General features: G+C 38.9%; 1 protein-coding gene across 3 annotated transcripts in view; it reads right to left on the reverse strand.

The window, feature by feature from the left end:
* The window catches only part of clcn2c (chloride channel 2c), a 456474-nt gene that overhangs the window by 101101 nt on the left and 330420 nt on the right, over positions 1-24953 (reverse strand). Inside the window, exons 19-21 of one of the 3 annotated variants that reach the window (XM_072911968.1) lie at positions 23377-23447; positions 22991-23065; positions 18393-18425 (exon numbers count right to left, since the gene is read on the reverse strand). In XM_072911968.1, coding sequence (XP_072768069.1) covers positions 18393-18425; positions 22991-23065; positions 23377-23447 — 179 coding nt within the window. The remainder of the gene's footprint in view (positions 1-18392; positions 18426-22990; positions 23066-23376; positions 23448-24953) is intronic. The other 2 variants (XM_061925435.2, XM_061925436.2) reach the window with 2 other exon arrangements.

A 24953-nucleotide genomic window follows, 5' to 3' on the forward strand; every position in this document is an offset into this window, starting at 1 on the left:
ATAATTTTACATGTATACTGGCGGATTTGGATGGCTGATAAAAGCTATTGGAGACGTTAGTTTGGTCTCACACTGCACAAAAATATGTGTTGTCAAGCTATTACTAGTTATATATACATGTAAGTGAAGACGAATTCAGATCATGCATAAAGTAAAGTGTGACAGCAGTTCTGCTGACATAAAACCATAAAAGCTTCATATGCTGTTTTTGACCAAAGATTAGAAAGGTTTGTTGCTCTTTCATGCCTCCCTGCAGCTATCTATCTTTACATCCAGACTTGAATCGCCAATTAGTGGCACACATCCAAGGCCGGGTTGGCAGAAAACGCACACTTGCACACTTAATGAATTGATGAAACATGATAGCATGTATCCAAGGCTTTTAACATTTTTCGTCCTCATCCTACAGGCAGGAGAGCGTTAAACAATGGTCCTCCGTTCTAAAAGAATATGGTATACTAGATCAAAATAAATCAAACTGGAATTGATACTCAATGATGCTATATTGTAACGAGTTAGACATTGTCTTTACATGGGAGAAAGAGAAGTGTAGACAAATGGACACAACTACGTAAACATGCGGAGCGATTATCACAGCTAAAACACAACTATCTTGAAGCAGCATCCACCGGCGAGTAATCCTGACTAGTTAAGCGAAGAGAAGCGACTAGTGTTGTAACGATACCAATATTTTGGTACCGGTACGGTACTAAAAATTTTTCGGTACTTTTCGATACTTTTCAAAATAAAGGGGACCACAAAATAATTGCATTATTGGCTTTATTTTAACAAAAAATCTTAGGGGACATTAAACATACGTTTCTTATTGCAGTTAAGATGGCGCCCTGACGGGCTGCGGCTTGCAGACGCTCATGGTAGTATAGAACAATTTGGCAAAAATACCGGACAATTCTTTAAATTTCATGGCTGGCTTACAGCGTGGACACTCCGTGGTCACATACGACCGCCAGACAATTCTGGATGTGGATAGATCGGGCCGGTTTGGACTGAAAGATGCGTGTACGTTGGACCTCGTTGCTAGCATGGGAATACTTCGCCGGCTACATCCAGCGGCCTTTGACGCAGCGGAGTCAAGTACCAGCGGGGACCGTCAACGGAAGACACGTAAGCTGTGTGATCGGAAGCAGAAGCGGGGATGCCGAGCGGGGCTAACAACAAAGCTAAAGGCTAATCCCCACAGAACGCCGCTTCCTTCCATCCTGCTTTCAAACGTCCGCTCCCTGGAGAACAAACTGGACTACTTGAAGCTGGATTTAAATCCAAGACGCGAGATGAGAGACTGCTGCGGCATATTTCTAACAGAAACGTGGTTGAAACCATCCGTTCCGGACGAGGCAGTTAGCATCGAGAGGCTAACTATGTTTCGGTCGGACAGGAGTAGATCTCTCACTGGTAAATCCCGAAGCGGTGGTGTTTGCAAATACATCAATAATAACTGGTGCAATAATGGGAAGATAGTATCACGTCACTGCTCTCCTGATGTTGAACTATTAACTATAAAATGCAGGCCATTTTATTTACCCAGGGAATTCAGTGCTATGATCTTCACAGCAGTGTACATTCCCCCCAGTGCTAACACCAAAGAAGCTTTGAATCCTTTGTACTGCTCCATCAATGAACTGCAAACTACACATCCAGAGGGAGTTTTCATTGTGGCAGGGGATTTTAATCAAGCTAACATGAAAACAGTTTCCCTCATTTCCATCAATATGTGAATTCTGCAACCAGGGGTAGAAGCAAGCTGGACTTGGTTATAGTAATACTAAACAGGCGTATAAAGCTGCACCACGCCCCCACCTCGGCTCCTCAGACCATCTGTATGTGATGCTAATTCCTGCATACAAGCCCCTGCTGATCAGGAAGCAAGCTACAGTGAAGCAGGTGAGGACCTGGCCAGAGGGAGCAATGTCAGCATTACAAGACTGCTTCGAAACCACAGACTGGGACATGTTCAAAGCAGCCGCCACCGAAAATCACCACACATGTGTGGAGGAGTATGCAGAGTCTGTGTTCGCATACATTCAGAAGTGCATGGAGGATGTCAGTGTGATCAAGAACATCCCCACACGAGCCAACGAGAAACCCTGGATGAACAGTGAGGTACGTGCAATGCTGAAGGCTCGGAACAAGGCTTTCAAGTCTGGCGACATGGTGGCATTAAAATCAGCCAGAGCTAACCTGAACCGTGCCATTAAGGTTGCAAAGCGTGCTCACAGTCAGAAAGTGCAGGACTTCTTCGAGAACCCTACAAACACTAGACGAATGTGGCAGGGCATACAGGTCATCACGGACTATAAAGCTGCCCCCTGTCCCTGTGACAACAGTATCAGTTTCCTAGATGACCTTAACAACTACTTTGCAAGGTTTGAGGCACTTAACACCACTCCGGCGAGAAAATCCATCCCTCGCCCTGATGAGCAGCTGCTCAACCTGGATATAGCGGAGGTCCAGAAAACCCTGAGGAGAGTGAATCCCCGGAAAGCACCGGGACCTGATGACATTCCGGGCAAGGTGCTTAAGGGATGTGCAGACCAGCTGGCTGGGGTTCTGAGACATCTTCAACATTTCGCTGACCCAGGCTGTGGTACCATCCTGTTTTAAGACGGCCACAATCATTCCAGTGCCTAAAAACCCCACAATCTCCTCCCTCAATGATTACCGCCCCGTTGCACTCACCCCCATCATAATGAAGTGCTTCGAGAGGCTGGTAAAGGAATATATTGTCTCCAGACTTCCCCCCACATTCGACCCATGCCAATTTGGTTATCGCCCTAACCGCTCCACAGAGGACGCCATCTCCTCTGCACTCCACCTGAGCTTAGAACATCTGGAAGGAAAGGACACACACGTGCGGATATTGTTCCTGGACTTCAGCTCAGCATTCAACACCATCATCCCACAGCACTTGGTGAGCAAACTGGCCCCTCTTGGTTTCAGTACCCCCCTATGCAACTGGCTGCTTGACTTACTTTCGGGCAGACCCTAGTCTGTAAGAGTGGGAAACAACACCTCCAGTGCCATCTCCCTGAGCACCGGCTCCCCCCAGGGCTGCGTCCTGAGTCCGCTGCTGTTCACGTTGATGACTCATGACTGCTGCGCCAGGTCCACTACTAACCACATTGTGAAGTATGCGGACGACACGACAGTAGTGGGCCTCATCCGTGACAACAACGACATGGACTACAGGGAGGAGGTGAAACATCTGGTTGACTGGTGCAGAACCAACAACTTGGTCCTGAATGTCAACAAGACCAAGGAGATCATCGTTGACTTCAGGAAGCACCAGTCCAGCCACGCTCCACTCTTCATCAACGGCACAGCGGTGGAGATAGTAAGCAGCACCAAGTTCCTGGGGGTGCAGCTAACTGACAATATAACCTGGTACCTACACACCGGAGCTCTTGTAAAAAGAGCTCAGCAGCGCATGCACTTTTTGCGTCGGATGAAAAGAGCACAGCTCCCTCCCCCCATTCTCACCACATTCTACAGAGGCACTATAGAGAGCCTGCTGACCAACTGCATCTCTGTCTGGACTGGAGCCTGCAGTGCCTCAGACTGGAAGTCTCTCCAGAGAGTGGTGAGGACGGCAGAAAAGATCATCAGGACTCCTCTTCCTCCTATCCAGGAGATGGCAAAAAGCCGCTGCCTGACCAGGGCTCAGAAAATCTGCAAAGACTCCTCCCACCCCCACCAAGGACTGTTTTCACTGCTGGACTCTAGAAAGAGGTTCCGCAGCCTCCGAAGCAGAACCTCCAGGTTCTGTAACAGCTTCTTCCCTCAGGCCGTAAGACTCTTGAACGCATCATAATTAAAGTATCCCTTCAACTCCCCCCAAAATGGATTAACTCGCTGGAATAAAAAAGACAATATAACATACATCCATAAACGTGGACGCATGTGAAAAAGTGCAATATATTTATCTGTACAGTAATCTATTTATTTATTTATATGTATTTATTTATTTTATATATATATTTATATATTTATATATATATATATATATATTTATTTATTTATTTATTTATATATGCACCTTATTGCTTTTTTACCCTGCACTACCATGAGCTTATGTAACAAAATTTCGTTCTTATCTGTACTGTAAAGTTAAAATTTGAATGACACTAAAAAAGAAGTCTAAGTCTAAGTCTTAAGTCCTTAAATGAAATAGTGAACATACAAGACAACTTGTCTTTTAGTAGTAAGTAAACAAACAAAGGCTACTAAATAGTCTGCTGACGTATGCAGTAACATATTGTCATTTGCCATTCTATTATTTTGTATACATTATGAGGGACAAACTGTAAAAGTGTATTATTAATCTACTTGTTCATTTACTGTTAATAACTGCTTACTTTCTGTTTTAACATGTTCTATCTACACTTCTGTTAAAATGTAATAATCACTTATTCTTCTGTTGTTTGGATGCTTTACATTAGTTTTGGATGAAACCACAAATTTGGGTATTAATCCGATACCAAGTAGTTACAGGATCATACATTGGTCATATTTAAAGTCCTCATGTATCCAGGGACATATTTCCTGAGTTTATAAACATAATATACATTTTTAAAAAACAAAAGAAGATGTTGTGATGCCAAAAAATATTGACGTAATCATAGTAGTATCGACTCGATACGTGCTTGTACTTCATATCATTACAGTAGATGTTAGGTGTCGATCCACTAATGCTGTTTGTTTACATTTTGATGCCGGTGAGTTACGGTGTGTAGTGAAGCATGTTTAGCTATTCCTCGTAGGGATGATACTTGTAAGAAACATACTTTGTCGCCATGGAGACCAGGATTAGTGATTTAGAAGTAGCTAAAATACTGCCTACGGCGGATGGACGCTAGCCGCTAGCTAGCTAGCCATGTTTTAAAGAACCTGTTCCTGAGGGAGTTTCAGTGTTAGAACTTCACCTTTATCGTTAGTTTTTAAGCCAAAATGCGTCCATTCTCCCTTTTCTGTCTACACACTGTGTCTGTTTGTAAGTACTCTGTGATTTTATGCTGCCGAACATGCTCCTCTGCTCGTAAACCAGCCATGTCATGACGTGACTTCGACGCGGGCGTGGGACCAGTACATTTCAGAGACGGTATCGTACCGAAAATTATTCATTAGTATCGCGGTACTATACTAATACCGGTATACCGTACAACCCTAGAAGTGACTGTGAATAATTTCATGTTAACTGCTGTTTTTATTTTCAGGAAAATAAGTGTTCCATTAAGGAGGTCTAGTTGGATATGCAGAGTTGATGTACAAACCCCGTTTCCATATGAGTTGGGAAATTGTGTTAGATGTAAATATAAACGGAATACAATGATTTGCAAATCATTTTCAACCCATATTCAGTTGAATATGCTACAAAGACAACATATTTGATGTTCAAACTGATAAACATTATTTTTTTGCAAATAATCATTAACTTTAGAATTTGATGCCAGCAACACGTGACAAAGAAGTTGGGAAAGGTGGCAATAAATACTGATAAAGTTGAGGAATGCTAATCAAACACTTATTTGGAACATCCCACAGGTGAACAGGCAAATTGGGAACAGGTGGGTGCCATGATTGGGTATAAAAGTAGATTCCATGAAATGCTCAGTCATTCACAAACAAGGATGGGGCGAGGGTCACCACTTTATCAACAAATGCGTGAGCAAATTGTTGAACAGTTTAAGAAAAACCTTTCTCAACCAGCTATTGCAAGGAATTTAGGGATTTCACCATCTACGGTCCGTAATATCAATAAAGGGTTCAGAGAATCTGGAGAAATCACTGCACGTAAGCAGCTAAGCCCGTGACCTTCAATCCCTCAGGCTGTACTGTATCAACAAGCGACATCAGTGTGTAAAGGAAATCACCACATGGGCTCAGGAACACTTCAGAAACCCACTGTCAGTAACTACAGTTGGTCGCTACATCTGTAAGTGCAAGTTAAAACTCTCCTATGCAAGGCGAAAACCGTTTATCAACAACACCCAGAAACGCAGTCGGCTTCGCTGGGTCTGAGCTCATCTAATATGGACTGATACAAAGTGGAAAAGTGTTCTGTGGTCTGACGAGTCCACATTTCCAATTGTTTTTGGAAACTGTGGACGTCGTGTCCTCCGGACCAAAGAGGAAAAGAACCATCCAGATTGTTATCAGCGCAAAGTTGAAAAGCCAGCATCTGGGATGGTATGGGGGTGTATTAGTGCCCAAGACATGGGTAACTTACACATATGTGAAGGCACCATTAATGCTGAAAGGTACATACAGGTTTTGGAGCAACATATGTTGCCATCCAAGCAACGTTACCATGGACGCCCCTGCTTATTTCAGCAAGACAATGCCAAGCCACGTTTTACATCAATGTGGCTTCATAGTAAAAGAGTGCGGGTACTAGACTGGCCTGCCTGTAGTCCAGACCTGTCTCCCATTGAAAATGAGTGGCGCATTATGAAGCCTAAAATACCACAACGGAGACCCCCGGACTGTTGAACAACTTAAGCTGTACATCAAGCAAGAATGGGAAAGAATTCCACCTGAGAAGCTTAAAAAATGTGTCTCCTCAGTTCCCAAATGTTTACTGAGTGTTGTTAAAAGGGAAGTCCATGTAACACAGTGGTGAACATGCCCTTTCCCAACTACTTTGGCACGTGTTGCAGCCATGAAATTATAAGTTAATTATTATTTGCAAAAAAAAAATAAAGAGGTGGCGACTTGTCCAGAGTGTACCCCGCCTTCCGCCCGATTGTAGCTGAGATAGGCTCCAGCGCCCCCCGCGACCCCAAAGGGAATAAGCGGTAGAAAATGGATGGATGGATGGAGTTTGAACATCAACTATGTTGTCTTTGTAGTGCATTCAATTGAATATGGGTTGAAAAGGATTTGCAAATCATTGTATTCCGTTTATATTTACATCTAACACAATTTCCCAACTCATATGGAAACGGGGTTTGTACAATTTCACTTCAATCAATGAAAATCGCTGCTTTGTAAATTTGATCGCAGCACCGTAACCTCCGTTATGTCCTCCTCTTTGCTGCCTGAGTAGATGTTTAGATTGGTTAAGTAATAAAAAAAAGACATTCTAAAGTTTCTCCTTTCATTCTTCCAGTAATGAAGTTTCTCCAACCGACGGCCAGATACTGAATGTTGCAAGAGGGGAACATTACAACAGTAATCACACGCAGACAATTAACTGCTGATTTTCCTGCTACTAATGATATCTACTTCTTATAGTACTGCTCATATAGTCCAGATTCTATTGCTGCCTTAGAAAGTAGGGTTGAACACAATTGTTAACGGCGTTGTGCTCAATACATTGATGCGAAAATGGTTAATACTGCAATTTTCTTTGACCGTGGGTAATTATTAAAAATAAATTATGTGATATAGTGTTATTTTAGAATGGAGTGTGAATCCACCGCACATAGACAGACGACAGCGGCTGCTAAATGCACTTGTGTTTATATATTTATAAGTGTATGTTAAAAAAGGAAACTTATTTCTAGGTCTACTTTTGCAAAATTATAATATTATCTAGATCAGGGGTGCTCAATACGTCGATCGCGATCCACCAGTCGATCGCAAAGGTAGTATTGGTAGATCGCATTACATTATTTACAAAAAAAAAAAAAAAAAAAAAAAAAAAAATTTTTTTTTTTTTTTTTTTTTTTGTGTCCTGTCCAGCTTCTCAGGCAAATCATCTAGTTGATGTAGATGCCCATTTCGGCTGTTCAGATTTACTTTACAAAAGAGAAGTGTAGGATACTTCTCTTGTTGCCTTATTTGTATTTGACTTTATTAAATGTATTTATATTATCATTTAGTGCAGCCGGACTGCACAGTTGCACTAACAAAATAGGAGTCTCAGAAAGCTGGCGTGCACAAGCTAGCAAGCTACGGAGTTTGCCGACAATGTATTTCTTGTAAAGTGTATACAAAGGAGTACGGAAGCTGGACAAATAAGATGCCAAAAACCAACCACTTTCATGTGGTATTGGACAGAAAGGAGGACTTTTTTTCTCCTCCATTCGAAAATGTGGACCTTATCAGCACCACTGTCTGATTCCTATCAAAGCAAGTCATCAGAATCAGGTAATACACCAACTTATATTCTTGTCTTCATGAAAGAAAGGAATCTATATGTGTTAAACATGCTTGTATTATCTTTAAACACCTTTAACTTATTAACAATATTAACTATATGTGTTAAATATGCTTGTATTATCTTTAAACACCTTTAACTTGTTAACAATATTAACTATATGTATTAAACATGCTTGTATTATCTTTAAACACCTTTAACTTGTTAACAATATTAACTATGTGTTAAACATGCTTGTATTATCATTAAACACCTTCAATTTTTTAACAATATTAACTATGTGTTAAACATGCTTGTATTATCATTAAACACTTTTAACTTGTTAACAATATTAACTATATGTATTAAACATTCTTGTATTATCATTAAACACCTTCAATTTTTTAACAATATTAACTATGTGTTAAACATGCTTGTATTATCATTAAACACCTTTAACTTGTTAACAATATTAACTATATGTATTTAACATGCTTGTATTATCATTAAACACCTTTAATTTTTTAACAATATTAACTATATGAGTTAAACATGCTTTCATTATCTTTAAACACCTTTAACTTGTTAACTATATTAACTATATGTATTAAACATACTTGTATTATCATTAAACACCTTTAATTTATTAACAATATTAACTATATGTGTTAAACATGCTTGCATTATCATTAAACACCTTTAACTTGTTAACAAAAACATATATTTCATAAATAAGTAAATATAAATGATATATATGAATGAGGTAGATCCCCACGACTTGATCAATTGAAAAGTAGCTCGCCTGCAGAAAAAGTGTGAGCACCCCTGATCTAGATGTAAGCCATTAGACAGTATTACTCTATTTGTCACTGTAGGATATAGGATTACCGAAATGTCCCACTTTTTCCAACGCTTTGAACCCTGAGCTTTATACAGTACAATGCTGGGGCTTAATTTATGAATTTTTGCGGGTTCACACGCTTCACATGCTCCAAATAGATTTAGCATTGTCATATTAGACAAATGAAATTGCCAAATGAGTCATGGTGAACCAATGAAATTGTTCGCAATATATATAACGCTGAATTATTCAGTCAGCCATTTGGCACTTTATGGACTCACGTCTATCATGAAGAAGAAACGACTAAATGTACACAACGAACATCGAACAGGCCTTCGAAAAGAGAAAATCCATAGCATAAATCGAAAATCCACCACCAGTAATGGTCCCCAAAATGCCTGATGGCCGGGCGTCGAGGATGACGAGCTTAGCGCAGGAGGAGGAGAAGGCTACTGATAGGCTACTTTAGGCTTTGTTACAGGCGCTGTCTTTTGTTAAATGTGTGAATAAACACAAGGGCCTGGAAAACTACTTCATGTTTTAATGTGTACACCTGTGGGTTATAGACTGGTGCGGCCAATATACAGTATGTACAAATTAAAATCTGTCCCAAAATTAAGTAGGTGCACTCTATAGCCTGAAAATGAAGGTTGACAAAAATTATTTATACGGGCTATAAGCCGCACCCACCAAATTTTTCAATAAAAACAATATTTATATATATATAGTATATTAGCTGCACCGGAGTATAATCTGCATATATATACTGGTACGAAAGATTTTGTAAATCTTTATTTACATACCTTAATTGTTTCCAAACAGTGCTTGTAACACGGCAGTACAACGGCTGATCAAACAAAACAGACGTCCACTTCATGGAACCACTAGCTGCGGAAGCAAGCTCTCCAACAAGCTAAACAGACTCAATAACCCCACGGTGACATTTTGGTGAATTTACGAATTTAAAACAATAAGAATGTCATTGAAAGGCAATAACACTAACACAGACACTTATAAACATGTCAGCAGAATAACTAATGCTAACAACGCTAGCTTGATTATATTACGATAGCACGCACAAATATGCATGAAAACATTCCTTCAGACATCACACATGGGATGGTTTAGTTATATTGTAAAACTTACAAACATTGCATGGAGTGATGAATGAAGAATCCGTTTGAGAAAAAAAGCTATGGACGGTTATACGGTTATACTCAATCCGCAAAACATGCAGTTAGCAAACTTGTCCAAAAGATGGCACCATAGCACAAACAATAACACAACTTTTCAGTGTCACTGTCGGTGTTATGTGAAAACTATTTGTTCAATACAAAATATAATGGTCGCGAAGAAAAATCCATAAACTAGCAGCACTGTTTTATAAGCCGCAGGGTTCAAAGTGTTGAAAAAAAGTAGCGGCTTATAGTCTGGAAAATACAGTACTAAAATGTGTTGCAAAGCTGCAAAAACATACAACTAAATGTTGTACTTTATGATTAATAATGATTAAATCATTTGTAAAACGTAATTAAAAAATGTTTTAAATAATTTGACAGCACTAAAATTAAGGAAAACAACAATGTATAACTGTTCTTTATTTTTCTATGAGTATTATATTGTAGTAATGCAGCAGAGCGTGAAACACACTGAAGTCCTTTTAGACTGGAAAGCCATTAACGAGGCCCACGTCAGTGGCTGCTTCATCAACACAAAAGAGGATATAAATTCAAATGATAATTGCTCTTATTTTGTCCGCAAGTGTCAATTCAGCATCTAAAAGCTAGGTAATAATACAAAAAAAAAAATCCACAGTAAAAGAACAGGAAAGAAATAGTGAGGTGTCAAAAACAAAAACAGTAACAAAAACCTGAGCCCACAAGCCATCATAAATAAAGCATGGAGGCATTATGAAAACTCAAGAAGGCGAAATAATGAGAAAACCGAGACGGAGAGCCTGGGCGGCATCATTTCTCTGGAACAGACTACTGATGTCATTTACCCTGCATCAATATTTCACAACCAAGACAGAGGGAGACGAGGAGGCGGGTTGGAGGTGTGAGGGCTTTTGAAAAGTTATAGAGATGGGAGAAGAGTGCGAAGGAGAGAATCATCCAGATTCCTAAACAAACACGGGAAGAGATGAAGTGCTAACTGGATTTCGCTTGTGCCACAGGAGACACTGCAGAAAGTTGGAAAAAATTACATTTGATAAAGTCTTCCATATGTTTGACTGGGCATGCATAGCTTTCAAAAACTCAGAGTAAGCCTTATCAGCATAACAATAATAAAAACAAGTGGCGATGACGAGGGACGCAAGCCCACAGGCTAATTAAATGCACCCACACACTGGTGCCACAAAGCTCTAACCAATCACTTGACTTTCAAGCGGTAATGACTAATAAACCCACTCAACACATCCAAAAAGGAACCATCCAATGATGTGTTTTCTCAGAACTGACCACACAGTCCACTCCTCCTGGGTACTCTTAACACATTACTTGGATTTTAATATCCTCCGCCATCAGTCGCAGTTATTACCCACCAATGAAAGAAACAAGACTGTGTGGATTTATTTCACTTTACGCACTACAGTATTTGCTGCACATTAAAAAAAAAGACTGGACAAAGTCAATAGCGGCGAGTAGAGATAAGCACCGAAACACGCTTCCATAATGGCAACTGTGCTGGTGCTAGTAACCAGACCAAAAAAAAAAAAAATGGAGCTATCAGTGTCTTAATCTAAGTGAATGCAGACTCGGCCACCTGCAACAAGTGCTTAGCGGTGATATTGTGATGCAAGTACTGTCTTGAAAGCAGCCCTAATTACACCGTTAGCACCACAGCAACAACAACAACAACAACAACAACAACCACAGCACTTCCTCATTATTCGCCAATGAAAAAAGTGAGGTTGCATTCGAGAACACCCGTAATTATGAGTAACAAACATTACAACTCAAGTAAGTTGTTTTGTGCACGTTCTTCGTGTTCCTGCATTGCTGCGATAATAATGACAATTTTGATGTATTACTTATCATTTAGTTCTTGATATATTATTAGTATTGAAATAACTAGTCTGTTCAACTTGAATGTAACACAATTCCATAAAAATAAAAACGGTCGGTAACACTTTAGTATGGGGAACACATATTCACCATTAATTAGTTGCCTATTAACATGCAAATTAGTAACATATTGGCTCTTAATTAGTCATTATTAAGTATTTATTAATGCCTTATTTTGCATGGCCTTATTATACAACCAGTAAGCCATTAACTAAGAGTCTTCCCTCAATAACCTCAGAATTATTGCTTATTAGTAACCCTAACCCTTATTATTATATGTACCCCTAGTGTCCACATAACTCTAAATTAAGTCTTTGTTACTTTAATAAGCAACTAATTAATGGTGAGTATGTTGCCCATACTAAAGTGTTACCAAAAGGTATTTTTTTGGTAACACTTTAACACTTTTGACAACCAAACAATTACACAAGGCGAATCAGTAAAGAATCTGGGTATTATCTTCGACCCAACTCTCTCGTTTGAGTCACACATTAAGAGTGTTACTAAAACGGCCTTCTTTCATCTCCGTAATATCACTAAATTTCTTTCTATTTTATCCACTAGCGACGCTGAGATCATTATTCATGCGTTCGTTACGTCTCGTCTCGACTACTGTAACGTATTATTTTCGGGTCTCCCTATGTCTAGCATTAAAAGATTACAGTTAGTACAAAATGCGGCTGCTAGACTTTTGACAAGAACAAGAAAGTTTGATCATATTACGCCTATACTGGCTCACCTGCACTGGCTTCCTGTGCACTTAAGAAGTGACTTTAAGGTTTTACTACTTACGTATAAAATACTACACGGTCTAGCTCCGTCCTATCTTGTCGATTGTATTGTACCATATGTCCCGGCAAGAAATCTGCGTTCAAAGAACTCCGGCTTATTAGTGATTCCCAGAGCCCAAAAAAAGTCTGCGGGCTATAGAGCGTTTTCTATTCGGGCTCCAGTACTATGGAATGCCCTCCCGGTAACAATTAGAGATGCTACCTCAGTAGAAGCATTTAAGTCCCATCTTAAAACTCATTTGTATACTCTAGCCTTTAAATAGCCCCCCTGTTGGACCAGTTGATCTGCCGTTTCTTTTCTTTTCTCCTCTGCTCCCCTTTTCCTTGAGGGGGGGGGGTGGGGGGCACAGGTCCGTTGGCCATGGATGAAGTGCTGGCTGTCCAGAGTCGGGACCCGGGGTGGACCGCTCGCCTGTGCATCGGCTGGGAACATCTCTACGCTGCTGACCCGCCTCCGCTCGGGATGGTGTCCTGCTGGCCCCACTATGGACTGGACTCTTACTATTATGTTGGATCCACTATGGACTGGACTCTCACAATATTATGTCAGACCCACTCGACATCCATTGCTTTCGGTCTCCCCTAGAGGGGGGGGGGTTACCCACATATGCGGTCCTCTCCAAGGTTTCTCATAGTCATTCACATCGACGTCCCACTGGGGTGAGTTTTTCCTTGCCCGTATGTGGGCTTTGTACCGAGGATGTCGTTGTGGCTTGTGCAGCCCTTTGAGACACTTGTGATTTAGGGCTATATAAATAAAGATTGATTGATTGATTGATTGATTTTTCTCTCAAAAGGTTAGGGCATCGTTAAAGCATTAGCACCGTTTTTTTAAAGTACCGATTTGGTACTGGTATAGATTAAATTGTAAACGACACTCATTTCTAGTGACAAGGTTACTGTTGGCCATTTTCATTACAGTTAGGACAAATCACGACTTGCATGAAAATAGTGCATGACCATTCCTTAAGTATTGAATCGGTCATAACTAGACGGTTCAGATTGTCCTAGATAGCACATGTTTTGACTCTCATTCAAGCATCAGTTACAATACATGACAATGCAAGACAGAAAAAATAAGAATTATTTCAAAGGGAATTGCACTCCCCCCTCCCCACTGTATGTGAGACAAGAACACAATCTTTCTATTTTCTGTGTTTCAGATAGTTTAAAAGGTGGCTAACAAGGCAGGTAATGGGTATTTAGCTATTTTGCATCTAAAAACCTCCAACAACCCTTATGCTGTAAGTATGTACAGTAGGGGTGTAACGGTACGTGCATTTGTATTGAACCGTTTCGGTACGGGGGTTTCTGTTCGGTTCGGAGGTGTACCGAACGAGTTTCCACACAAACATATTAAGTAGCCGCCTAAGCTAAAGTCTTAACAAGCTGCTCCGCTTTGTTCTGCCTGTCTCTGTCAGTACTCTGCAGTACGCAGAATTGTCCCAGCCACACAACCATCTGATTGGTTACAACACAGAGCGGTAACAGCCAATCAGCAGTGCGTATTCAGAGCGCATGGTGTCAGTGCTCGTGATGAGCAGGTAGGTGTTTAGCAGGTAAGCATCAGGCAGCGGACTCTCCCCAAATTATAATAAACACCTCCCAGTCAACTACTAGTAACATCACTATGAGCCCGTTGACGTTCTAGAAACATAAACGGCAGCAGAGCTCGCTCGCAGTCCTGGCTTGAGGTGAAGGCTAATTAGCTTTTAGCGTAACATTAGCTCATTTTGCGGTGTGTGTGTGTGTGTGTGTGTTATGGACAGCAAAGCCCTATCTGTCTGTTATTTCACTTGACCTTTTTCGGTGTTTATTGAGCTGTGTTGAAGCAGCAAAAAAGGACATTATGTTAAATGAAGAGCTTCTGTCTCTGATAGTTGATATAATAATGTAAGTGCATCATTAAGCCTACATGAACTCCATGGTGTTGAGGGATGAATAGTCTCTCCTATTGCTATTGTACTATTTTTTCAGCTATAGTTACATTAATCATTAGTAATGTAGCAGCCTAGTTTTGAATGGCAGGGTCCCTGCTATCACATGTTGATAAAAATATAACATTTACATAATAAAAATCAACTACAGGCTTTCCAAATGCTGTAATAAATTAAGCAAGATGAGTTGACTTGAAACTGTTTAATGTTGCACTTTTTATATGTAGAACAAAAGTTTTGTCATTTTATTTAATCTGAGCAACAACTTGAGGCAGTTTAATGTTGATTAACGTGGGCAGAATTATTATACTGTTCCCAATGTTAAAAGGATAAAGCCATTGTTTACAAATTTGGTAAATCAATAAACTACAAATTTATATTTTGTTGTTTTCTTACTGTACCGAAAACGAACCGAACCGTGACCTCTAAACCGAGGTACGTACCGAACCGACATTTTTGTGTACCGTTTCACCCCTAATGTACAGTGTTTGTGATGTAGTAACAGGCACATTTATGTTAACATGTAATATTTAGAGTATATTAGTCATTTTGGGTAGCATCTGAACTTCTTTCTTGAGCGCATTGATTTCACAGAGCGCATAGCTACAAAAGCTACTTCCGCCCATAACAATAGCTTCAAGAGTCGGCGTTTGCTACCAATAATTATGGCAGACGTCGTGAAAGACGAGGACTACTTTAGAACAAATGACAATCAAGACCTTTATCTTTTTGAGCCCAAATATAAGTGGGATGAGCTATAAGTTCTAAAAGCTGGGTGCTAAACAGATCCGGCTGTAGTTAAACACCAAGCCATTGTCCAAGCGTTAGCACTAGTTCTATACATACTAACATACCAAAACAGTCAACGTATGCTCTCACTGGGACGCCGACTGATGGGATGGTTTTATCTTTCAGCACAAGACTTCAGCTTCAGCATGATTCAGATAAAAAAACGCAAAGAACAAACTATCATCTTGCTTAATCTACCGAGTGATGTCTGTAGGTCTGAGTTGGGAGCCTGTATCCACTGATCGAGTCAGTCCAAAGTTTAGTATGGTGTGGCGTTTTAAAGCTGAACAACTTTTCCTTTTATGGCCACATCCTTCTATCATGCATATGTCAGACATAATTTAAAACATACTATTAACTTTTCCAACTTCATAGGTCAGCAACAGCAGGAGCAGCAACTAGCTTACCTCTTGCTAGTGGCCAGATGAGCAGTATCAGTGTCTCTTTGAGCAAGGCATTGTTATTACTACGCAAGAAAAGAAAAAGTAGTTCCTCTGTGTTAGCTCATACACTAACAATGTTGCTATAGGTTGGTTAATATGCAGTTCACAGCATATAAATGAAGCGTTGTTGGCAGTTTTTGGATTTTTTTTAGAGTGCTTTATATAAATATATAAACTATTAATATTATTTTTTTACATTTAAAACACTTCCTTGTGGTCTGCATAACATGTAATGGTGGTTCTTTTGTCTATAATTTGCATAGATTATGTTTAACAGACCATCTTTAAGTCGCTTTCAGACCATCTCTTCAGGATGCGCCGTTTTTATGTGGCTCGACTTCGACTGTCTCTTCTTCCCGTTCTCCATGTCGCAGTTTTTAGCGCTTCCATATGGAGTCTACAGACATATGTAAGTTCAAACAATAAGCTAATTTGTATTAGAAATGACAACAGTGGAGGAGTCATGTGCATGTGCGAGTCAGTCTGCCCCACAAGAGGATAGAGAAAGATAAAGAACTTATTGCTTACAACTTCGGACTACAATGGCCGACTTGCTTAAAGCTCTTTAAGGTTAAACTTTGTAATAAATAGAGATATCCACTGATGTAACTAGGGACAAATACGTCACTAGCTACTCACATTCCAAACTACTTGATTGGAGCAAGTTTGGAAGAAGGCAGGATGGATAAATATGGTTAAAATCAAGAGCAAGATTACTAAAATAGTGTAAATATTTGAGTGGGGCCCCTCTGAACTGGAAAAGTTGGGCTCTGGGTTCAACAGGTTAAGAACCACCGGTCTACACTACAGTACTGAAAGGCTTGTTTAGTTGTTGTTTTTAGTTGTTGCTTTAAATCAATTCCTTGTATAAATATAGCCACAATTAAAAACAACTATGCACATGCACATGATAAAAATCCCTAAGAATACCCTATTTTACAGGGAAACTTCCAATATTTCAAAATTAAAATGTTGACAGTTATGGACTACACATGCAAAAGTGTGTGTTTTCTGACCTTTCCGATCTGGAGCCTGAGTGTTTTGTTCTGTTTTCTAGCACTGAAAAGGCGCTTTCTGTTCAGCCAAGACAATTTTCAATATTTTCCCCTCAATCAATAGTGTATACCTAATTTGGTATTTACAGTGCATCTGGAAAGTATTCACAGCGCTTCACTTTTTGTTATGTTACATTTTTGTCCTCAAAATTCTACATACAATACCCCATAATAACATTGTGAAAAGGTATTTAATTTTTTTATTTTTTATTAATTAAAACAAAAAAAATCACATGTTTGTAAGTATTCACAGCCTTTGCTCAAAACTTTGTTGATGCACCTCTGGCAGGAATAACAGCCTCAAGTCTTTTCGCAATCGATGCCACAAGCTTGGCACACCTATCTTTGGGCAGTTTCGCCTGTAGATTGCTGCATTCATATTAGTCTAGTCAGGGAGGTGACCAAAAACCCAATGGTCACTCTGTCAGAGCTACAGCATTCTTCTGTGGGGAGTGGAGAACGTTCCAGAGGGACAACCATCTCTGCAGCAATCCACCTACTGTATCAGGCTTGTATGGTAGAGTGGCCAGACAGAAGCCATTTCTAAGTAAATAGTTTGGCAAAATGCACCTGAAAAACTCTAAGACCATGAGAATCCAAATTCCCTGGTCTGATGAGACAAAGATTGAACACTTTGGCGAGAATACCAGGCATCATGTTTGGAGAAAACCATCCCCAAAGTGAAGCATGGTGGTGGCAGCATCATGCTGTGGGGATGTTTTTCCAGCGGCAGGAACTGGGAGACTAGTCAGGATAGAGGGAAAGATGAATGCATCAATGTTCAGAGACATCCTGGATTAATAAAACAATGCTTGCCATCCAACCTGATGAGGCTTGAGAGGTTCTGCAAAGAGGAACTGCCCAAAGACAGGTGTGCCAAGTTTGTGGCATTGTATTCAAAAAGACTTCAGGCTGGAATTGCTGCTGAATGTGTATCAACAAAGTATTGAGCAAAGGCTGTGAATACTTATTACTTTTTTATTGTTAATAAATTAGCAATTAAAAAAAAAAAACATTTTCACATTGTCATTATAGGGTATAGTTTTTGTAGAATTGTTTTTTAATTTATTCCATTTTTAAATAAGGCTGTAACATAACAAAATGTGAACACTTTCCGGATGCACTGTGCATGTTATCCCATGCACATCCCTAACAGTAGAAATTGTCTTATGTCAGGCACACATTGAAATGGGCATATCTAGATACTGAGGGTATACATCTCGGAGCGACCTTTTACCACAAGTTTGTAAAAAAACCAAAAAAAAGATATCCTGGTTTGTAGATGGTTGGAATTGTGTACAGCTTGCAAGTTTAAGGGTAAACAGAACTATGTAACTGTAATAATTACATTTGGAATAAGTGTTGCTCACCCCAAAGAAAGCTCTTAAGATGGGTGGTGGCTCCTGGTGAAGGGAATGACATAAATGGTGTGAAACAATTTTATGATGAAGATTTGCTCACCCGTGATAGAGGTAACATCAACGATTCCTTTAAATATGGCCAAGCATTGAATATATCAATGTATATTTTCCTCTTTAAAAAAAAAATAAAATAAAAAAATCATGCTCTTACCATTGTTTTCTTTTATCATCATGTCACAGCAGATGTTGGTGGAATTATTTTCCTCAAATTATAAGAGATTCTTGTCTCAGTGACAGACATGCAATAGTGTCATTAGCATGATTGCCAATTTGCAGCAGACTAAAACCTAGTTAGAAGTACAATACCTCATTGGAAATCACGTGCGTCATGCTTTTTTGGTTTATTGTAGTGGTGGATGATATGCTGTTGTTTAAACGCATGCCTAATCCTAATTAAGACATTTTGATTCTACCCTCCTGATGTTTATGAGCATGCACAGAAGAACTCACTCCCCTTTGGAGCAGTGAATAATTAATTAACAGAGCGATGCGCTAACTTTCAATTACCTAAAACACAATCAGACTTTGGGTCACTCCAGGGGGTGGGGCCCACTCTGGGTGGCGTCACTGATTGGACACCTCAGGTGACAAAGTTGAGGATGGATAGCACAGCATGCCGACTTTTAACAGCCTCCGACTTGTAGAACACCTGACCACCATTTTTTTATTCCCAGATAAAGCAAACCATGGATACAGGTGGTCCTCAGGGTTACGGACGAGAGGAAGTCTCAATAATGAGACCACTAAGCTTCCCAGTTATCACTGTCCATTTCATAGAAACATGTTTAAGATTAATTTCTCGTTAATTTCTCCCCTGAGCTTTTTCCGATTTGTCTTAATTCACTTTGCTTTCCTTTTCTTTTATGCACTGCCACCGCCTCATGCTCGGAAGATATGATAGAAGTTCAAAGTTGAAAAGGGTAGCGACTTGCGACTAGGTCCGATAAACTATATTATTGTCAGCATTATTTTCAGATTATTATTAAGTGCTATTGTAATTACAATTTATAATAATACTGCACGTATTGCTTTCCAACAAAATAAATGTTCCTTTTTCATTAGTATTTTTTAATCATAGTTAGCTTCCAATTACAAACAATAAAAATAAAATTGACTCTTTTCTGAATTTCCCCTTGGGGATCAATTAAGTATTTCTGATTCTGATTTCTGAAATCTCTGCTAGCAAAAATTGCACTTCAAAATGTTGAATTACACTTCAGTTAAGATTTTATGCTACTTCTTTTTCGGTGTTTGTTTTTTCGTTCGGCATAGAAGCTCGTTCGTCCGTGTTGATAGGCTATTCTTCCTCATTTGGTTTGAATCCGAAACATCACACACCGTGATGTTTGGCTTTGCAATCATCTTTTTTGCTCCCAATTTTTGTTACCTTACGGAGCTTCACTCTAGCGAGTAGCGACTGGAATGTCTCTGTGGCTGTTAGAAGCTAGCAGTCCTACCTCCACCCACAGAGACAAAGATTATGAATGACTGTTCAGAGGGTTCACTCCCTTCATTTAAATGAGAGCCATGCACCGAGGACATGGCAATTTATCAATGCCGAACAAATTATCTAGTTACTTTTCTTTTATCGTTCGTTTAATTAACTTATTGATTATCGGCCTATGTATAATTGAGGTTACTGCAACTACTCCTCTTTTTCTTTTTGTACAGAATAAATAATTTAAGGGGGTCGGGTCGTTCCTAACCACAAAAAACCATAACACGAGGACCACCTGTGAGAATTAAATTCTATGTGGAATACTTTTGCTTTGTTTTAAAAATATGTATTGAACAACTGCATTGTTTTAACCCAGTTTTTGCTTTTTGCAGTCTAAAGCTTATTTTCTACTGCACAGTGGCTATTTGGTCACTTTTTGTACGCTGATTTATTAAAAGACATGGACTACACTTTGTAACTGTGTTTTCTGGATGATCCCTAAACATATTAATGTGCCTAATGTGGTCAACAGACTTATCCTATGTAGGGATGTCCGATAATGGCTTTTTGCCGATATCCGATATTCCGATACTGTCCAACTCTTTAAGTACCGATACCGATATCAACCGATATATGCAGTCGTGGAATTAACACATTATTATGCCTAATTTGGACAACCAGGTATGGTGAAGATAAGGTACTTTTTAAAAAAATTAATAAAATAAGATAAATAAATTAAAAACATGTTGTTGGATAAAAAAGAAAGTAAAACAATATAAAAACAGTTACATAGAAACTAGTAATTAATGAAAATTAGTAAAATTAACTATTAAAGGTTAGTACTATTAGTGGACCAGCAGCACACACAATCATGTGTGCCTACGGACTGTATCCCTTGCAGACTGTATTGATATATATTGATATATAATGTAGGAACCAGAATATTAATAACAGAAAGAAACAACCCTTTTGTGTGAATGAGTGTGAATGAGTATAAATGGGGGAGGGAAGTTTTTTGGGTTGGTGCACTAATTGTAAGTGTATCTTGTGTTTTTTATGTTGATTTAATAAAAAAAAGAAAAAAAAAAAAAAAGAAAAAAAAGATACCGATAATTAAAAAAACGATAACGATAATTTCCGATATTACATTTTAACGCATTTATCGGCCGATATTATCGGACATCTCTAATCCTATCCATTTTTTTTATTTTTTTCTATTAAGATGATATCTAACGTGGCCGACAGGGTCAAATGCACAGCAACATCCAGAATACACACAAACCCCTGAACACATGCAATACGGGGAAAACACAAACGGAAGTACAAAGAAACCGGAAGTTAGCTATGGAGAGCCAAATGGGACACAATTAAATAAACAAATACATTTTTAAGTATTTACTTAAATGTGTTTTAATTCATTATAATAAGAATTAAATACATAAATGTGTTTTTAAATGTGTCATTAATTTATTCAATGTAAAATTATGTTAAAACATTTCATTATTGCTTTCCTTATTTCATGATTTAATTAATTATTTCAATTATTGATTTCCTTTTTTATGAATCAATGATTTGATTAATCATTACCACTTTTAAGTGATTTAAGAAAAATAAATTCATTATTTAAATTCTGTCCCATTTCCCATAATTAGCTTGCTACTTGGAAGTAAACCCTACTTACCACTGGCGCCAGGTCTGAGAGGGATATACAAAAAACATGAGCAGAATGCCCAGAAGAAAGTTGGCGAAGTGAACATGTAAATTCGATTAAACTTTTTTTAAACTTTATTATAGAGCTACCCATTTAATGGGTTGTCTTCCCCGTATTGCATGTGTTTTTTGGATGTTTTTCTGCGCGATTGGCCCTGTTGGCCACCATAGATATTATGTCTTGCAACACACAATACTTGCAGTCATGTCGACGATTAGTCCTTTATTACAACAAGGTAGGGATGTAACGATAAACCGTAATAATGATAACCACGGTAAAACTCTCAACGGTTAGTATTACCTTTTTAGATGAAAAATATCCAAAAACTGTGATTAATAACTGCAGTTTGATAGATTCACGGACGGACTGTCGCTAGCTCGCTATCTTAAATGCTAACATGAATACAGAGGAAATTAACATCGTTCCCCATTTAGCAACGGAATACCCCAATCTGAACTTTTATTTAACACATTACTGTCTGAGCAATTATGCTATTCAGTGGTGCACGTTGACCCTACAAGCTGTGAGTAATCAATATATATACTCGGCAAGTTGTTTTTATGGTGCGTTCAAGGACCGCTGAAGAGAGCGATATGCTACAACGCCCGCCAGAACACTCATGTCTGTGAAGCATAAGAAACACAAGACATGCTAAATAGTTGGCTTTCTAAGAGTGGGTCTAATTATCCAAGTGCTTTTTAAAAATCAGGAGATTTCTTTAAGTACATTCAACAATACCGTGACAATATTGATCATCGTGATAATTTTTGTTAAAATAACCGTGATATGAAATTTGTTCCATCCCTACAAGGTAAGAATTGGTGTTCTGTGTAGTGTTGCTGTGTTTCCTGTCTGAAGTAGTCTATGTTAACATGCAGTTAAAATTGCACTATTGATACCGATGAGTGAGGGAGTCCTGTTTTGAAGTTAAAAACTGATCCCTCCCAAAACTGAGCCCGAGTGCAGTTGGAAATAAGCTTAAGAACAGAAAACCATGAAAATGCCAGTGAGTGAACTATCATTGCTTCCCAGTGTCAGACAGCAATAAGGAATTGTGGTCATGTCGGTGGTCAGATGATCTCCATAACCTTTACTGACCTTTGTGCCAATAAAAACAGGTTACGCTGAATGGATCTAAGCTCGGCCAATCATTGCAGCAAGTGCAGGCACTGAAAGGTCAGCAGACAGGTTACAGGTTTAACAAGGAAGAGGCTGTTCAAAATATTTTGGCACGATGGCACAGATGGGCTTTGGGCTCACCAATGCCCAGCTCACAGGCCATCGGCATAAGTGATTAGCCTCGGTATGTATGAGATGACAAGATGACAATGTGTTGATTGGCTGATGAACCGGTTACCGGGCGGAATCCAGGTATTTGGATATCCCGGCGGCTCTTACCACAATGGATATCCGGACTCGTTTTGACGGCCTCCTGTTTTCAGGAGACGCCAGGCTCTCCACATTGTTGTTTTTCTTCCACCAACCAGGGATAAGCACACATTAACGAACTTACCAGCAGGATACATAAGAAAACACAACATATTTAAATGAAAAAAAAGCTATCTAGAATGGATAGACTAATGAGAAAAAACGTGTTTTCCTTGTGGTTTGGCTGAGAGTGTGTATTCTGTGGATATGTGTGGGAGGTAATGTACTGGAGGGTGTAAAGAACTGTATGTGAGAAATAGCATAGGAGTGTGAAGAACATTTGAAGAGCATGATGCCTGCCCTGGTGTGTGTGTGTGTGTGAGAGATGTTGTTAGGTGCATTTAAGGTTATTTTACCTCCATCATTTCTGCATCTGGACTGGCACAAAACAGGTTCTTTAGAGAGTTGCCTGACTGGTCCTGTAGGCCTATGAGACAAACCCATCATCTCACATTATGTGCAGGGAACCTCCAATTTAAACCACAGATAGACTGGCAGGCTGCTATATACAGTGATACTTACATTTAAAAACCCCTGATTGTACAAATGTTTAGATTTACCAACCACACGTTGAATAAAAATATTCTTTGGTGTACCAACCATGTCTCAGTGCATGAAGGTATCATCCACCCATTGAGTGCCTCACAGAGCAGACATTGTGTGCCCGGCAGCACATCCATTACGAGCGGGCTGATCGCTCTCGCTGTCAGCTCAGCAGTGCTGCTGTTAGCTACTGTGCTCAGTGCTACTCTTTAAGTGTTTTTAAGCCTTTTTACAACATGTCACTATTTTTGTTAGATCAGTGTGAGCCAAAGAAAGAAATGGACAAGTGATATGTGGTTTGAAACATTCAAGAAGTATCCACAGCGTTGTCGACACTGCCTCTCCCCCATACCTTCCACTGCTTACCAAGAAGATTAACTGACTGGGTAAAGAAGATTGAATTATTTTGTTCTTAATCATTGCAGATAAGAAGTTGGTTTTTTTCAAACTGAGTGCACCACAGGGCTAGTGTGTGTGTGTGTGTGTGTGTGAGCAGGGTGTCGGTGGAAGTTGTTATTTTGGCTTTGTTATTAAATAGAAAGTTGAGGCATCTCTCCCTTGTTATGTTTGTTTGATATACGGTACTGCATAACACTTTATATTGTGTTCAACGTGTACACGTTTTTGACTAAAATATGGATTTTGTCGAGGCTGCTACCTATTATTTATGTTGTTATTTCCATTGTTTCTTATAAAGAAACTGGCTTCAATATACAACATTTTCCATTTACAGACCAGTAAAATTTGTAAATCGAGGTTTCAGTGTGCATCATAACTTGTTATTCAGGGTAGAGTGTTGCTTTTTATGTTTTACAATAGTTAACTTATTTTTACAATTGTAAAAGTGTGTATAATCCAAGCAGTATGCCCTCATTCAGGGTAAGATAGTTTATTGTTTCATAATAAAGTAATATTATTATTATTATTATTACATGCATGGTCAACTTTTTTTTACACTAACCCCTGTTAACTATGTCACCTTAACTATTGCCAGTCCAGTTAAGGAAAGTTACATGATAGACAGCTTGACTTGGAAAGGGTTTCTATTGCCATTATTTTTTATGTTAAAAAAAACAAAACAAACATATATAATAATAAAACAATTTGCAGTTTAACGACTCCAGAATGGATCATGTTTCACCCTGGATGTTCCACTTCATCTAAATGCATGCAAGGGCCATTTTTATTTTTATTTTTTTAATTTAGTAAAAAAAAAAAATAAGTAAAATAAAAACAAACATATTGAATTTTAAGACACAATTTTGTGTTGAGTTTGTGTTGTAGTATCAACATTTTTAGCTTTTTCTCATTCAATTCCGTTACATAGTCTCTTTGTTTTTCTTAGAGTTTTATTGATGTTTGGTTTAGTTTTATTTCGACAGTATGTTGT

This window comes from Nerophis lumbriciformis, linkage group LG30, assembly GCF_033978685.3.
Source record: "Nerophis lumbriciformis linkage group LG30, RoL_Nlum_v2.1, whole genome shotgun sequence".
NCBI classification, from domain to species: domain Eukaryota; kingdom Metazoa; phylum Chordata; class Actinopteri; order Syngnathiformes; family Syngnathidae; genus Nerophis; species Nerophis lumbriciformis.